Source organism: Acipenser ruthenus, chromosome 18 (genome assembly GCF_902713425.1).
Source record: "Acipenser ruthenus chromosome 18, fAciRut3.2 maternal haplotype, whole genome shotgun sequence".
NCBI lineage: Eukaryota > Metazoa > Chordata > Actinopteri > Acipenseriformes > Acipenseridae > Acipenser > Acipenser ruthenus.
The window spans coordinates 26,125,248-26,143,929 of NC_081206.1; the positions used below are offsets into that span (position 1 = coordinate 26,125,248).

At 36.5% G+C, this 18,682-nt stretch overlaps 1 protein-coding gene across 9 annotated transcripts in view; it reads left to right on the top strand.

The window, feature by feature from the left end:
* LOC117423577 (forkhead box protein N3-like) overlaps window positions 1-18,682 on the top strand; it is a 73,895-nt gene that overhangs the window by 21,263 nt on the left and 33,950 nt on the right. For 5 of the 9 annotated variants that reach the window (XM_034039651.3, XM_058991715.1, XM_034039614.3 and 2 more), the window contains 3 exons: window positions 4,905-5,461; window positions 15,015-15,059; window positions 15,768-15,904. In XM_034039651.3, coding sequence (XP_033895542.2) covers window positions 4,919-5,461; window positions 15,015-15,059; window positions 15,768-15,904 — 725 coding nt within the window. In that variant the 5' untranslated portion in view covers window positions 4,905-4,918. Of the gene's footprint in view, window positions 1-607; window positions 1,190-3,332; window positions 3,536-4,904; window positions 5,462-15,014; window positions 15,060-15,767; window positions 15,905-18,682 lie in introns of those variants that run through there. The other 4 variants (XM_058991714.1, XM_058991716.1, XM_034039622.3 and 1 more) reach the window with 3 other exon arrangements.

Genomic DNA, 18,682 nt, shown 5'->3' on the forward strand with positions numbered 1-18,682 from the left:
TTTAAATGGCAGTTTCCTGAAATAATAATCCAAGTTGTGTATTCTAATCTTGTTCTGTCCCAGTGTATATGTGTTGCATTGTGATCTGGTGCTATAGAAAAGGTAGTAATCCCTTTTCAGCTGCTGTTGTACTGTATTTCATTGACAATAATGTGCCTTTTATTAGAATACACTGACATTTACCCATCAGTTAAAAGTACCTTTTCTTTTTCCCCCCAATTTGTATATTAAACAGAAATCAATATATTTGTATCCTTCAGGCAAAACATAGCCTTAGTCCTTGTTGTATCATAACATTACACCTGCCCCACAGGCCACCTTTGTGATTTAGGTGCTCTTGTCTTCTTAAGGGCATTAAAAAATGTAACATATATTTCAAGCACAATAGCTTTACTCGGTAGGTGGTATTCCATAAGGTAATGAAGTTTTATTAGCTTTTGTATAGATACAAACTTATAAGGTAACCTGTTATAAAATCTGATTAGAAACCAGTGGTTAAAGAAAGATACTTGTTACCAAGTTCAAGGTTCAGTCCCAGCCACTGACACTGTGTGTGACCCTGAGCAAGTCACTTAACCTCCCTGTGCTCCGTCCTTTGGATGAAACGTAAAACCGAGGTCCTACTGTAAGTGACTCTGAAGCAGCAGTTGTGATGCATAGTTCATCCCCTAGTCTCTGTAAGTCGCTTTGGATAAAAACGTCTGCTAAAAGAGTAATTCATAACTATCTGCATGTTTAGTGCTTCTACATAATATCATAGTAGCTTGTCACTCAATTGTCTTTAAATCCTGGGAATACTGACATGATGGACATTGTTATGGAAATAAGCACTAGGGTGTGGAAAACCTGTTGCAGGAAGCAGAAATAGTTTCCACCAATGGGATATAAGATGATCCCGCTTGTCAGACAGGTTACTGGGGCAAGACATGTGACACCTATTCAAAGAAGGATTATTGGCAACACCCTTCACAAACTAGAGGCACTGGAATTTTGTCAAGTAAACAGTGGAAGATAAGTCAGGACTTGCCATGTTTTACGTAGATACTGCCTTTTTTCTGTCTTCGTGCATCCACATTGCCATTTTAAGAAGCAGGGTTTCTCTAGAACAATTAAAGTTACAAGAACAGAACTTTGGCACTGAAGAGGATTGATTTTACAGATGAAAGTAAAACAGGTGACTGCACACCAGGTAGGAAAGTCTAAGTGTTGGTTTTTCTCTTTTTCTGAACAAGGGTTAGTTTGTAGATCTCTTCCTGTCTCATAATATTCTAGTAGGTCATCTAAATGAAGGTGGAATCTTTGAAGTGACACAGTAGATGTATTGCTCAATTTAAGAAAACACATGTTTATAAGACAGTGGTTGAACTGTTGTTTAATTACTTCTGATAGAGTACAGACACTGTAAACATGTTTTATGTTGCCCACTTTATTATACTGTTAGCATATTTTTAACTCTGTTGAAGTGGGTTTGCTATAAGTGACCCTGTTTGTCTTAAGTGATTAATCTGGGCATCTGTTTTCATGTTTTTGCTGTTTTATTCATTCTTCCTTGATTTGAAGTATTTTAAAGTTTTGTTATTTACAAGACTGCTGGGAAGTTTAAAAGAGCCTTTAAACTTTCCTACGTGGATAAATGGCCCAAAGCAAGCTTTATTTATGGGAAACAGGATGTTGCATGCTGTTGTATAAGGAGTTTTGGGGTTCTACATTTTAATAAATCAAACTTTGCAATTCAAAATGTTTGTATTTTTTTCCAAACATTTGGTAAATGACACAAATCTTAAAAACTATAAATTATAATCTAAGAGCAATGCAAAACAAATTAAACATGCTGTTTCATCAACTGTTTATTTAACCAGAATAATAATAATAATAATAATAATAATAATAATAATAATAATAATAATAATAATAATAAAAAACAGTACAATTCCTCATTCAAGAACAGAACAAACTAATGTACTGTGCTGCTACTGGATTGTAGCAGGTTTTAACCAAGTCTCCCTGTCGTCTTGGGCCTTCCAGCACGGTGTTTAAAGTTTACTCTGTCGTGTCTGTTGAGTGGGATCAGTGCTTTAGTGAATAATTTATTGTCAGCATGAATGGGCTCATTAGTTGCCTTTTCAAAGTTTTTAAATGAGTTTTGTGGTTGTCATTACACAAGTCTCCTGTTTGGCTGAACAGCAAAATGACAGTTTGACAGTTGGCTGGCTTGTAACAGGGGCAGGCTGCTTCTTTTCAACTCAGGATTTGCCTTTGTGTTTTATAGAGGCCTTCTATTAATACAGAGTGCAGGGCCAGTAACCCTGGGATTAAACCTCTATACAGTGGAGTAGGAGGGAGGGGATTTTCCTGCTTTGTTGTTTGTTTTTGTTTCCTCTTATGTTACGTGCACATTTATGTGGCAGTTGTATTCCCTTTTCTGAAATACCAGCATTTGTATGAAGGCATTTGTTGCTCCCAAACTCCACATGGAAACAAGCTGAAACAAATTCTAGTGCTACTACACTGACACTAGTAATATTCATAGGAGCGTTAGTCCCTTTGGTTAACAGCTAATGGGAGGTCATGTTGGCCCTCGGGCTGTTTTATGTATAACATTGTTGGACAATGTTCTGTAGGTGTATTAGCTGAAATAGTCATTTCCATCTAGATGTAGCCAGGGTTTTATTGAAAGGTCTCTAACCTGATCATATAATACACAATATTTAGCTATTATATTAAACAATATAGTATGACTTATATATGCTGTGCCTGGTGCTTTTCATTTCTAACCTGTATTTCTAACCTCTCTTTCAGTGATTTTAAGAATGGTGATTAAATAGGATGTCACAGTTGTGGAATAAATTAACCTCCTGCTGATGTTCCTAGATGGGTTTTAATAATTATGTATCGCAACAACAAAAGCAGACCTGTAATGCTTTCCCCAGCATTGAAAGAATATATACATAGACTATCACGTTTTGTTTTTAAATGACTGCAGTGGTATCTTCGTTCTCTGTACTAGTATACACCCTGTGAAGGACACTCTCTTTTAACTTGTCATATTAGTGTTGTTTATTAATTGGCTGTATGTTGTAAGGATACTTGCCCAGTTGTGCAAACGTGAGAAAGGTGTGTTTGTTGAGGATAATGCTGATTAGATTGGACACCGGGTATTTTGTCTTTTAAACAGACAGGAGAGCTTAATTACCGCTAGCCCATTTCCATTAATGTTGTTGTAGCTGCTTGTGATGACGCCCATCCCACGTCGTCCACGCCCCCTCCCTCCTCCCCCTCTGGTCATGTGTGCCTTTTTTTGTTTGCAGTGGAATAGTTTATCACTTCTCAGCTAGTGCTGCAGACCAAACACACACACAGGCAATCTGATGTTTGAAGTGCTGATGTTTGAAGATGGCTGGCTAGCTCTTTTTGTCATACTTTTGGTGTTAGTATTTGGCTTGGGCTAAACAATACAATGGATTGTTTCACCAAGATCTACATTGGAACTTCAAATCCAACAAGACTATTTTCACTTTAACCCTTAGGTGCCCAGGTAAGAGAACAGTTTGCAGAAACTTACAAGATACTTTTGAAACGGCACTAGTGGAATTGCAAAAGCTCCAGACCTCAGTTTTGTTTAAGAGAAATAGAGAGACATTAACTAAAATCAACATGACGTTGGCTCAAATCTGATGCTTGCTCTGTTGGAAAAGTTTCCTATTACTAATACTTTATTTGGTCTGGTATATAGTGTTTTTATTCCCTCTAAGGAAATACTAAAAATGAACTAATTAAGTATGTAATTAAATATTGCAATTAATAAAAACCTGCTTTCCCTTCAGACTCTCTTGGTGGGCTGTTGCATCTACCAATTTGAATGAATTATGTTTCTGCTGGGTGTTGTTACAGTGTAGCTAGCTTAAGTAACATTGGCCAGATTCTTTAATAATCATTGGAACAAACATTTGAACAATTTGTTTTTTTTAAGTGCAATAATGATCATTGAAGTGAATCAAATATTTAAGGAAGAAAGCTGTAGCTCACTTACCTGAACTTCATGGTTTAATCTGGTAAATGCCTTTAGGGGTTGTTTAAAAAGTTTGTTTAGAATACAAAAGAATTGGAAAGAATGGTGTATTCGATCCCTTGGGGATGCAACTGGCAGTTAAGCAAATTAGGCACCAACAGAGCAGTGTGTTGCTATAGCAACAGTGCAATTAAATTACTTTTCTGTCAGCCATAATATAATTTTCCTGTTCAGAGACTCGTGGGACTTGAACTTCCATTTGGTTCACTTGAATTGTATGCAGTAATGGACTGTGGCACAATTTTATCTTTCACATGCTATAATCAATAAACCTTGGCCAATTGCACTGTTCAAAATTGATAAAAAGTGTGAACAAGACACATACATTTAAAATAGATTTTATTGACAATTATTTTCTGAAAACAGTCATTATTAGGTCTGTACATCGTTTGCTTTGAATAGGTGTAAATGGCAACATATATACAACACATTTTCATCTATTTGATCAAGTTTGTATTAGTAATTTATTTTGGGATGCTCAGAAGTCATGAAGTTAAGGAGAATGGCTTTGCAGTTTAAAGAAAAATAAACTAAACCATATACAAAGCACATTTTTTAGTTATTAATTTGGTTAACAGATCATGCGAAATCTAAGAATTTAACCATGGAAACATTGACTGTTTCTGTAATTAAATGTTTATGAATGCCAAGTAAATAAATCAATTAAAATAGAAATGGATTACAATGTAATAATATGTTTTCAAGCCATGTTAAAAGTTCAAACAATAAACTTAATTTTGCTAAAGATAAAAAACATTACATAACAAAACAAAAAAATTGCTTAGTATTGTTCATTCTTTTTTCCTGACTGTGCCATGGTTTTGTTTTTCCACAGGAGTCTTGGTCTAAATGGGTCCAGTCATGCCTCCCAGCAAGAAGCCGGAAGGTCCAGGAATCAGTGTTTCCAATGGACTGAGCCAGTGTTACCCAGGAAGCTCTTTATCCAAGGACCTCCAGGAAGCTGAGGAGCTGGACTTAACACTGCCCACCATCAAATTGGAAAAAGGGGCCATGGAAGATGAAGAGTTGACAAACTTGAACTGGCTTCACGAGAGCAAGAACTTGCTCAACAGTTTTGGGGACACTGTGTTGCGGAGTGTGAGCCCAGTTCAGGAGATTGATGACGATACCCCTCCTTCCCCCGCACATTCAGACCTGCCCTATGATGCCAAGCAGAATCCAAACTGCAAGCCTCCATATTCCTTCAGCTGCCTCATATTCATGGCCATTGAAGATTCTCCCTCCAAGAGACTGCCAGTAAAGGATATTTACAATTGGATCCTTGAACATTTCCCTTACTTTGCTAACGCCCCCACCGGGTGGAAAAACTCTGTCAGACATAACCTGTCGTTGAATAAGTGTTTTAAGAAGGTGGACAAAGACAGAAGTCAGGTATGTTTTTAAATCTTTCACATTTTCAAGCCTTCATAGGCACCAGGGTACTAAAAAAAATAAAAAATAATAATAATAATAATAATAATAACTGAAGCATAAACAAAATACAGTTTTTGTCTCAACCCACTGTTGGATGTCTTGAACAATGAAGACAAATATTTTGTGCAGTGTTTCAGGCCCAGATATACTATGATAGTTCATGCTTACAGGCAAACTAAGAAAATAAGTTTGTTTTAAAATGGATATAGACTCAACTTAATATACCAGTGAAGTGTTACATTCTGCAATTGTTGCATTACATGCAAGTTTCAGTCTGCTTCTGTTCCTTAATTCACAGTTTCAGTTCCTGGAGATTTTGATAGTACTGCTATTTTAGGAGACATGGAGAAGACCAGCTGATTTAGTTTTGGTACCACTTTCCCATAACTTGAAAACAAGGACAGTGGTAGAATTTGTTATTTCAATGTGTCCAGTGGTTTTTGTTTGCTCCTGTTGACCTTAAGTTTTTGGGATCTGTTTGTCAAGTCAGGTTTGTTGTTATTGTTCACAAGAAAAAGGGAGTTTCCTTAAAGGGTCCTCCAGTCTGTTAGTTGTACTGTAACCTGTTTGTGTTTGCACAGCACTGTATCTTGATGCAACACAACTTGGTACTCAAGTGTGCATTAAAATACCTGAATAATCTGTGTATTAAGTGGGTTTGCAAATGTCTATTCTTAATTTAAAATACCTTTTATTAGACCAAGATGAAGGTCCGATGTCGAGCTAACCAGATGCATTTTACAGACAGGCATGCATTCAACATGCACACATTATATAACTAGTCTTCCCAGTACTTACTGTATCCCATTTTATCAACTTCCCACCCTGTAAAGAGTACAGAAATACAAGTCTGTGTCTGTTTGGTTGACGAGGAATTAAACTATATGTTGAGAAATGCACGTCCCTTCAGTGCCAGCCTGAATGTTAAAGCCTTTCCATGTGACTTTCAGAGTTCATTGCCATCTGGTCCTTGGCTGCATGGAAGAATATTTTTGTATATGTGTCCCCATGGCAACTGGGTAGCAGTTGACATGGAAAGTAAGCAGTTGCTGTAGCAACAGAGAAACTGATGTGGCAGCCTCTCTATTTTGCTGGGAAAGGATAATCTACCAGCGCAACAGTAGTTAAGGCACACAGTGCTGTAGGTGTCAGCAGTGATCACTTAAACTAGTCATAGCCTGTTTAGGTGGATAGTATAATTTAATTAACCTATTAAATGCCTTTTCCCAGTTCAGCTGTTCAGGCAGTTCAATTTCTCAACATACTGTATGCTTGGCATTTTTACATGTAATTGCAAACAGTCACAAGCCCCATAATAACTCTTTTTTTATTTACAGTAAAATTGTGTTTCTATATTTTCAGCATTCTTTTAAGAATACAGTATTGAAATAAAGACACTACCAATCTGCACCTACAGTAACAGTAATACTTTTTGAAAGGTACGCTTTTCATTTTAACACTCCAACTATAGTTGAAATTTACAGGAATGTATAGCTTCCTGTGAGACAGAACAATTAATCAATTACTATCTAATGATTTTTAAAGGCAGTGTATATAACAACAGACAACTTGTTCCATACATCATTGAGACTTAAATTACACAGTGTAACAATTTTTTTTTTTTTTTTGGTTCCTGGGTAGTAAGTGTTATTTCCTAATTGCTTATGCCTCAAAAGTATAGAAAATGGCTATTATTCCCCACAAACTTTGCTTTTGTGACCAGGACAGTGATATTTTGAAATGTACCTATTTTCCAGAACATTCCAGATAGATTCAGTGCTGAGTAAACTTGGAGTAACTTCTAGAACTTTCTAGAACTTTCCAGTAATATAAATAGTAGTATAAATACAGGGGCCTTAAGCCCACCAGTTCAGTTTAGTCCCAGCTGCCTAAGTGGATACATATCTGCATTTTTCTGAGATGGCATCAAGGTCATAGGAGACTTCAAAATGGTGGCATTCCTGATGGGTCTCCAAGGCGGTTTTACCAAGTTTCCCTGCTATCTTTGCCTTTGGGACAGCAGAGACACCAAGGCGCACTACCACAGGCGGGACTGGCCACAGCGGACCGAGTTCTCTGTGGGGAGGAACAACGTCAAGTGGGAGCCACTGGTGGACCCCCGGAACGTGCTGATGCCACCACTGCACATCAAATTGGGCCTTATGAAACAATTTGTCAGAGCTCTAGATAAGGAGTCGGCAGCCTTCAAGTACCTTCAAGACTTCTTCCCTAAGCTGTCTGAGGCAAAGGTCAAAGCCGGTGTCTTCGTCGGACCACAGATAAAGAAGATCCTGGAGTGCAATGAATTCCCCAAGAAGCTCACTAGTAAGGAGAAAGCGGCTTGGAACAGCTTTGTCGCAGTGGTTCGGGGCTTCCTGGGCAATCACAAGGCCGAAAACTATGTGGAGCTGGTTGAGACTCTGGTGAAGAACTACGGCACAATGGGCTGTAGGATGTCCCTCAAAGTCCATATCCTTGATGCTGATCTTGATAAATTCAAGGAGAACATGGGAGCGTACTCGGAGGAGCAAGGCGAGCGCTTCCACCAGGATATACTGGACTTTGAACGCCGCTACCAAGGACAGTATAACGAGAACATGATGGGAGACTACATTTGGGGGCTGATTCGTGAAAGTGATTTACAGTATAATCGTAAATCTCGAAAAACTACTCACTTCTAAATCTTTTGTAGTCATTTTTGTATTACTTTAGTATAAATACATGTTAATTTGGATTTATATGTTGTTTTTTTCGGACTTTATGTGAACGAAAAGTTTGTGGGGAATAATAGCCATTTTCTATACTTTTTGAGGCATAAGCAATTAGGAAATAACACTTACTACCAAGGAACAAAAATTGTGTTACATAGTGTTATATGTTTATATGTTCAATAGGGCGTCGTCTTCACAAAAATATAGGGTCTGTCTTAAGCGTGTTTTCTGCTTTGGAGTAACCTATGTATTATTATTGGAAGAAAATGAGTCGTGGTTTGTTCATTTCTATCCAGAATACATCTCCCAGACATTTGGTCAGAAGCAGTGTGATTGCTCATGTTGTGTTGGGAATGAGGTCAGCTATGTTTACCTCAACTTCACTAATGTACATTATGATTCAACGCCTGTTTGTTACCATAGCAAAAGACCAGTTATAAAACAATCTTGGAAAGAACAGTAAAACTGCAGCAGATAAGATATTGCGCCTATAAGGAGGCTGTGTGGTCCGATGGTTAAAGAAAAGGGCTTGTAACCAGGAGGTCCCCGGCTCACTCACTGTGTGACCCTGAGCAAGTCACTTAACCTCCTTGTGCTCCGTCTTTTCAGGTGAGACATTGTTGTAAGTGACTCTGCAGCTGATGCACAGTTCACACACCTTAGTCTCTGTAAGGCACCTTGGATAAAGGCATCTGCTAAATAAACAAATAATAATAATAATAATAATAATAGTAATAATAATAATAATAATTCTTGCAAAAAACTGTGTCCTAATACTGTACAAAATGATTTAAAGTCTAAAAAAATATTCCTAAAAAAACTGACAGCCTGGTATTCATTGGAATTCTTTTTTTATTTGTGTTATAATAGTAGTGTTTTTGCTATCTTGTAGATTCAAACAGGAAAAGAGCTGTCTTAGGGATATACTGTACATCTCATTGAAATAACTGAAGATGAATGTTAAGGGTTAGATTCTAGGTTTTTCACTGCAGGCCTCCCTTTGCAGTGCTATGACCTTTCGTTGCAGTTTTGAAATTAAAAAATCTACAGAATGTCGTAAAAAGTCAAGCACTCACCAAGTATCTGCTGTTAAGCTTATGTATTTATTATTATAACATCTTAATCATAAAAAACAATGAAGCGAATTCATGCAGATGCGTTGTGGCCACTGGCCTTCGTCAAAGATATTTGCTCCAGTGCTAAAAAGTTTTGGTTCGGTTCTTGTTTAAATGCCATATGTATTTATTTTATTATATATACTGTGTGTGTGTGTGTGTGTGTATATATATATATATATATATATATATATATATATATATATATATATATATATACACATACGTTTTGAAATGTATATTCAGTATTGGATAAAGTACATATTGATAATGTCCATAATTTAGATTTTCTAAGCCACTTGAATTTCAAAGGCAAAACTAACAACACTTTTTATAGTTTACTATTTAAAGGAAGAAGTTCGGATGGTATTCTAATTTTTATCTGGTATATGACTAGTCTTAATTATGTTGTGTGAATTTTGTTCAACTCTCCTGTACTGTAGGTGGCACAGTAGGCTAATTGACTATACTTTCATTTTGTTAGCATTGAAGGGATTGGTTTATTCTGGCATGTGTCACAGGTAGAGTTAGTTTGATTGTCTTTCACTACTGTAGCTTTCAGTTATATTGGTCCATCACATGACACCTAACTACACACTGTTGGTACATTTGTCTCTGCTTGTGAAATAAATGAATGACAGGGAATGTTAAGGTTTGAGGTGTAGTTGCAGATTTGAATACAAATGCCACATGACTTCCAGTATGTTTACAGTACATAAAACCTGTACTGTAATAAGACTGTCACTCAATATGTTAACTCCAGTTTGTACTGATCATTATCAGAGTTACCAAGAGCTCATACATTTTGTGTATTCCAAGGTTCATGATAATAGTGCTTACTGTGCAGTTGTGATCAATAAGAACAGAAGCACAGTGCAGAAAAAAAACATGTCAGCAGATTTCAGTGTGTGGACTAGGAAATGAGGAAGCTTAACCTACTGTACAGTTCTTGTATTTTTGAGGTCATCTCCATACTTGTGGACAAGAATCTAGAAGGTACGCTACAGGTCAAACACATGCTACAGTACTGTATGTTGACCTTAACAGTTTTTAGCTATACAATCCAAGTACTTTCCCACTTGTGGATTTTGGCAAACCTAAAATCTTGGATATGCTAGGAAGGATTTTTTTTTTTTACTAACCTTTGCTGCTAAATAACTTTCCACTGCATCATACATGGAACATTGTGTAGCCTACATTGCTTTTCTGTCATGAAAATGTATAGTTTTGCAGTTAGTCTGCCCAGATGAAAATTCTTAAAATGGAGTGTTGACAAAATGGATTTAATAGCATGCATTGAAGATAAAATAGCAATATTTGAATCATTGCAGCAGTTAATGCCTCTCAGCCTTTTCCAGTACTTATGCAAGGTGTAATAAAGGGGGCATTTTCCCTATAAAATAGATTTTGTTTAGTGCTAATGCCCCTCATTTTTATTTTATTTTTTCTTAATTATTTTAACTGATAGAAATCTATGTTGCCCAAAAGTACCTTGAAGTATATGGAGCTACAAAATAGTTCTAGTAAATATTACCTATGTGTATTGCCATCATTTTGTAGATCTCACATTTTATTGTATGAAAAATGCACACATTATGGTAAAGTTGAATTACATTTTTTTGAATGGTAATGTATTTGAATCTATTGGTTCAGAAAATGTGTCATCGATCTCTGCAGAAACTTCAATGCAACACTTCTGGTTAACTTTAAGAGGTTGTGTGAAAGAACAAGCTTGACATTTAACTCATGTCAGTCTTATCAAACCCCCAGAAGGAACTTGCATCTGTTGGCTTTGTTCCTTCAATGAGAAGTGCAGCGTGGAAAAGAGTGCACATCGGATAAGATTTACTGGAATTATTTAGTTAGCTCAGAGTACTTAAGGAAACAAAAAAGTACAGTAGATGTTTTTCTCAGTTATGATTGGTGTATTTAGAGCTAAAAGGGTCATAAGTCACTTGATTTAGTTGTGCTGTTGATAATCTACCTAGACTGCTGGGAATACTAGTACACAATACGATGTGATATAACAAGGTATCAATTACAAGATAACAGCTGCATTAGTCAATGACCTTGAAAGTTACTATAGAATCTCTCTCTCTGTGTATGTATGTATGTGTGTAATATATATATATATATATATATATATATATATATATATATATATACACAGTACTGTGCAAAAGTTTTAGGCAGGTGTGAAAAAATGCTGTAAAGTAAGAATGCTTTCAAAAATAGACATGTTAATAGTTTATATTTATCAATTAACAAAATGCAAAGTGAGTGAACAGAAGAAAAATCTACATCAAATCAATATTTGGTGTGACCACCCTTTGCCTTCAAAACAACATCAATTCTTCTAGGTACACTTGCACACAGTTTTTGAAGGAACTCGGCAGGTAGGTTGGCCCAAACATCTTGGAGAACTAACCACAGTTCTTCTGTGGATTTAGGCAGCCTCAATTGCTTCTCTCTCTTCATGTAATCTCAGACAGACTCGATGATGTTGAGATCAGGGCTCTGTGGGGGCCATACCATCACTTCCAGGACTCCTTGTTCTTCTTTACGCTGAAGATAGTTCTTAATGACTTTCGCTGTATGTTTGGGGTCGTTGTCATGCTGCAGAATAAATTTGGGGCCAATCAGATGCCTCCCTGATGGTATTGCATGATGGATAAGTATCTGCCTGTACTTCTCAGCATTGAGGAGACCATTAATTTAGACCAAATCCCCAACTCCATTTGCAGAAATGCAGCCCCAAACTTGCAAGGAACCTCCACCATGCTTCATTGTTGCCTGCAGACACTCATTCGTGTACCGCTGTCCAGCCCTTCGGCGAACAAACTGCCTTCTGCTACAGCCAAATATTTCAAATTTTGACTCATCAGTCCAGAGCACCTGCTGCCATTTTTCTGCACCCCTGTTCTTGTGTTTTTGTGCATAGTTGAGTCGCTTGGCCTTGTTTCCACGTCGGAGGTATGGCTTTTTGGCCGCAAGTCTTCCATGAAGGCCACTTCTTACGAGACTTCTCCGGACAGTAGATGGGTGTACCAGGGTCCCACTGTTTTTTCTGCCAATTCTGAGCTGATGGCACTGCTGGACATCTTCCGATTGCGAAGGGAAGTAAGCATGATGTGTCTTTCATCTGCTGCAGTAAGTTTCCTTGGCCGACCACTGCGTCTACGGTCCTCAACATTGCCCGTTTCTTTGTGCTTCTTCAAAAGAGCTTGGACAGCACATCTGGAAACCCCTGTCTGCCTTGAAATTTCTGCCTGGGAGAGACCTTGCTGATGCAGTATAACTACCTTGTGTCTTGTTGCTGTGCTCAGTCTTGCCATGGTGTATGACTTTTGACAGTAAACTGTCTTCAGCAACCTCACCTTGTTAGCTGAGTCTGGCTGTTCCTCACCCAGTTTTATTCCTCCTACACAGCTGTTTCTGTTTCAGTTAATGATTGTGTTTCAACCTACATATTGAATTGATGATCATTAGCACCTGTTTGGTATAATTGTTTAATCATCCACCTGACTATATGCCTACAAAATCCCTGACTTTGTGCAAGTGTACCTAGAAGAATTGATGCTGTTTTGAAGGCAAAGGGTGGTCACACCAAATATGGATTTAATTTAGATTTTTCTTCTGTTCACTCACTTTGCATTTAGTTAATTGATGATAAATATAATCTATTAACATGTCTATATATATATATATATATATATATATATATATATATATATATATATATATATATAATCAAAGAGCATACAATACTGTAGATATTTTCATAGTGTCTATACAGTTTATTGTATGGTATGGGGAAGTGTCAGTATCTTGCAATGAAAAATTCAGTCATGCTGACTACACTAGTTATATGTCTTACCAAAACTGCAGGGTAATGAATATTGTTCTTTAGTCATTTGGCTCCTCAAGAACTTAATATTTTACCAAGTTACAAAAAGCCTTCAATAATTCAAGTCTAAAATAATTAGATAGATCTGTTAGTCTGTCTTTGAGAGATGGGTATTGATAGAAAGCCTGTAAAAAGTCTTAATGCGAAGGATGCAAGTTTCCCCTGTGTTGCATTTGGCACTCAAAAAAAACCAAAAAACACTTCCTGTAGAGATGGGCAGACATTACAAATCACTCTTGGGAAAATCAGGCTTTGCTTTCAAGACAGTTTGGTACAATTCCTATAAATCTGGAGTGTATTTTCAACTGTAGCCAGTACTTTCCTGTTTTTCTGCTGAGTTTGGAGGCTCTGAATTGCCAGTTGAGTTTCTAACTCTAGAGGACCGTATACTCTTTCCACAGAGGAAAAGTGTGGCAAAATAGTACCTTTGTGTTCTTAATGTATTAACATGACCTTTTACAGAACTTTTTTGCTGCATTGGCAATTAACAAGTAGGTCAGTACAACATGAGGGGGGGTGGGGGGAGTTCTTTACCATTTAAATTAGTAAACAGACGCTCATTCTATCAGTGTTGTTCTCTGCACATGTTTCCTCAGCGTCATAAAAACTCAGAAGCCATTGGTGACCTCTGGGTGCTGTTGTGCTGATTCAACAAGACATAAATGGACAGTGTAGGCCTGAGATTGTTGTGGCCGAGTGCCTCTGGGACTCCAGCTCTCTGCCGTTACTATTACTGCTCACAGAAATACTGGTAATGGAATCAGGGCTCTAGGGGTTGGAAAGTGTGCCTTTCATCACTAGCAACTAAGCACATTAGAGATTCCTATCATTCATTGACGAATGAAATACTGTACTTTTTTGCTGTATGTTACTTTCAACTCCTGACTGAATAAAAATAGTCTTTTTTTAAAAAATCAATATTAACAAGTTTTCTTTTTATATCATATCACCCTTTTAAAATAAATTTGTTGGGTGCCAAAAAGTAGTGTTCTGTAATATGATGATAAAATTATCTTGTGTCTATATTGCTTACAAATATGTTCATTCTCTAACATTCATACTTTACAGCATTGCAAATTCCAATCAAAATCAAGTGCTGTACATGTCGATCTCGTAGGAAATTCCCTATTTAAAATGTCACTTTGAGTATGAAAAATTCCACTACCAGACTATCAAACACCTTTTATACACTTCACGGCTGCTTGTTGCCTAGGCAACCGGTGTAATCCAAGTTTTTTTTTTCTTTTGATTGGAGACACTATTGACTCCTGCCATTGAACATGCTTTCGGAGGAGCACGCCAGCTGTCACATGATGGAAATAAATCACTAAGAAAGTGGCCTAAACTCCTATTGATCTTTCCTGATTAGAGTACATTTGGAAATGTAGACCAGCAGGGTCACTTCGCAGGGAGGGGAATATGAATAATCTGATACTATAGACATTAGGAGCAGTATGGTCTCTGGAATTTTGCTTCAGGTAATTTTTGGTGTCACAAATACATGGATATACTTTTCTTTTTTCATTATAATAAATTCCTAAAACTAATTTATTTACAAACTTGTACAACCTTGTAACAGCCACTTTACTGTATTCTTGAAGCTACACTATATCATTTAATGGATTACACAGAGTATAGCTTATGACTTAATTTTATACTGTATATATTTTAGTACTATAATTGAAAAATGTACAGTATTCTCAGCATCATGATACAGGATTTGTGTGGCATACTTGGAGTTGTGTACAAAGATAACTGGTCCTCCTGTTTGCTTGCAGATGGCAGAAGTCAAAGTGCTTAAACACAAGACCCTGGACAGGAAAGTAAATATTGAATGTTGGTGTAGGCCCCTTTTTACAGACTTTAACAACGTGGCTTTTGGTGTTTGTCTACAAAGATTAAAGAGAATAGTTTTGTGGACAGTCAGCATTCTCATAGCCACATACTGTATTAGTTTGAAAATTACAAGTATTTAAGCAAATATTGTATACATACTGTACAGTAGGTCTCTGTTTTAATTCTAAAAAAGGAGCAGATTTAAAATAACCCTGACTATCCTGTATGTCAAAATGTATCCACTTGAACTTGAATGACCCCAAAGTGCAAAGCTGCATGTTGTAAGATAATAAATTTTTTTACCTAAATTTCAGATATATAACCTACACTGTAAAAAGCTTACCTCAGAATTTACAGTTGAGTGTATAAAGGTAAATGTCTTAGAAAATTAGACCTTGCATATATTTTATTTTTATTTTAGAGCTAGAATTGTAAAAGTAGCTTCATGGAACAAAATGCAGCATTAATTTCCTTTTTTTTATTAAAATGCTAACTCTCTTGGTTATTAGACCTTACAGTATAAAAATAATATGCTTGGCCAAAGAATCGAGGGATGATTTCTGTTATACACAGGCACCTAATGCTCATCAAGACACGAGGGGCATTACATTATGTTTTCTGCAGCAGCAAAATTGTTCTGTACAATAAAATCTTTATTTCTCTCTCTCTCTCTCTCTCTCGCTCTCTCTCCACAGAGTATTGGGAAAGGTTCATTATGGTGCATAGATCCAGAGTACAGACAAAATCTAATTCAGGCATTGAAAAAGACACCTTATCATCCATACTCCCAGGTGTTTAATACACCTCCCACATCTCCTCAGGCATATCAAAGGTAAGCATACGTTATAGCGGAAATATGTATGGAAAACCTGTTCCCATTGGTGTTGATACTCGAGAAGGCGAGATACTCATCTCAAAAGAACAGATCAGAGATGCATGCATTTTGAGGTACAGTACACTTATGTTCAATTAATTCAGACAGAGCAAGCGGGTCCTTGTAGAGTCAGCAAGCTTGATAAACGCCTTTACTTTTTTTCATCTATAGTATGAACTGTAATTCAGGAAACCAGAGAGACACAAACTTACATAAACCACTCACACATGGCAAAGGTGCATTGAAGGCCTTCTGATACCCCAGCACACTCACAATCACATTTTAGCGTAGAACTATATTTCAATGAGATTTCCCTGCTCACACGTTCTATGGTTCTACATGGATTTGTCAGATTGGCTGGGTTTCATTTATTAAAACACATCTTAATTTTTGTGAAAAACATTTAAGCTGCATACATATCCTGAAACATCTGAATATATATTTTTAAATATTTATGTTCTGGTGCCAGAAAGCCTAAGCCTGTAAGAATGATAAATGTTCCATTGAAGAACATTTAGGCTTTGGGATCATTAGAAAACCAGAATCATTAGTGTAATCAGGTTTAGGCATTCCTTTACATGCCCACAGTACATCTTCTGTGAGAGATCAAATAGAACAGCTGGGCTTAGCAGTCAACTGCTGTACGTCTGCCCTTGCTAGTCGATTAGCGTGATGGTAACCATAGCAACAGGAACGCCTCCATGATAACACATAGCTGAGACAGGTGCAGTTGCATCACAAGGCTATTTGTTGCCTGGCAAAAGGACAGGCCATTAGCGCAGAGAAATACGCTATTGCCCTGGCAACACACAAATCTCCATGGCAACAGCAGATGGCTTGCAGCCTATTTTAGGGTTGTTGTACCTGCTTTTGTCCATCTTCATAAAAATCCATGTGTGCGTGAATTATCTGAGATGACAACTTCAGGTCCAGTAGCTTTAGGAGATTCATTTAAAATGGATTTCCTTGAAGTGAAACAAAAACATTTTTTTTAGAATGCGCAGTTAGACCTGTGTTTTTTACTTTTTTTTTCTTGCATGCACACAAAGTGCCATAGATTGTTTTTACAAGCAAGATTAATGCTTTTGTTTCTTTACATTTAAACATTCTCATTCCTCTGCCCTGTCTATTTTCCTGTACAAGCTTCTCACATTATTTTCCACCTTAATGGAAAATTATAGGATCATTCAGACAGCAGTTGTAATGGAAATAGGAATTTAAAAATGATGAGGTTTCCAGATCTAACATGCTAAATGCGTTTATTTTATACACTCTGTGAGCTCCAGCTGTGGCTGTATAATTTATTTCTAAAATGCTTTGGCAGGCTCTTCAATTTACACAGAGCTCTTTTGAACATATTCAAAATAATCTTGCTTTCAATCAGAAGTGTACAAAATTGTTAAAATACACAAAGATACGCCAAAAGATACTTTGTAAAGTAGAGGAGACAATCTAGAAATGTAGGGTGCATTTTTACACCTGTGAATATTTAAGGCAGCTATAAAGTTATTTTTCCTAGTCGCCATTCAGTTTACTGGTTAGTTTACACAAAATATATAGATGCGACAACATTAAATGTAGCTTTTTCATAAATTGAACCAATACATTTGCAACTTGCATTTTCACATATTTTTCTGTACTGAAAATCTAATTGTATTTTTACTAGTATATTGAAGAAGTTTGTTACAGACTTGGTTTCTCAGAGGTCTCTAGTTTCACCTGTAAAGTTTTGTTGCATTATTACCACAAACTATACAATGATAATGCTGTTATACAAATTGCTGGAAGAATGAGTGATTTGTTATTTATTTTCTCTGAAATGTATGGATTTCACAGAATGTATTGAATCTTGCTGTTCCAGCTGTGAGATTTAGACCCTAAATTCTTTCCACTAATTGTTAGCTGTGTGTTCATCACTTTTCATAAGAATAGATTCATTGTGAACTGCCTGGTTCACTGGAAGGCAGCCTTACACTGTGCCAGGACAGAATAAATGTAGGGAAAAAAATGGCACTAGTGATTCAGTGCTGGCACCAATTAGTCTTGAGATTACTGAAAGAGGATTGTAATTTCAAGGGTAAAAAGAGAAGGGAGTGGGCAAGGGGATTTGAAATGAGATTATAGAATCAAAAAAGAGCCTAGCTTTTGTTAGGAAATTAATTCAACAGTTACACTCAAGTTGGTGAGACAATCCGGTTTGAGAAGCAGAGTGTTAGCATTACAAACCCTCGAGGACATGGAGCTAAGTATAAAATCAAAGATGCAGATGGATAAGGTTTCTGCTAGTGGCACATGTGTTTCAAATAAAAGCGAACAGGAATGCTTTGAGTTAAAATGGCCCTGTGGTTTAGACAAATGTTAATATTTTTTGAAATGGTCTACTTGTTTGCAAGGAGCAAAGGTCTATTTGGCACAGAACTAAATAAATCAAGTTTATTTTCTGTTGCACAACAATCCTATTTTATATATATATATATATATATATATATATATATATATATATATAGGATTATATATATATATAATCCTATATATATATATATATATATATATATATATATATATATATATATATATATATATATATATATATATATATGTCTATTTATAATATTTGCAGATGTACAGCACAATTAATTTTTATCACCTTCCAAAATTTATGAAGTCTGCCTCTTAACAATGGGACATTGTTGAATCCCCATACATTTTCTTCAGAAAAAAAAAACACTTGTACTG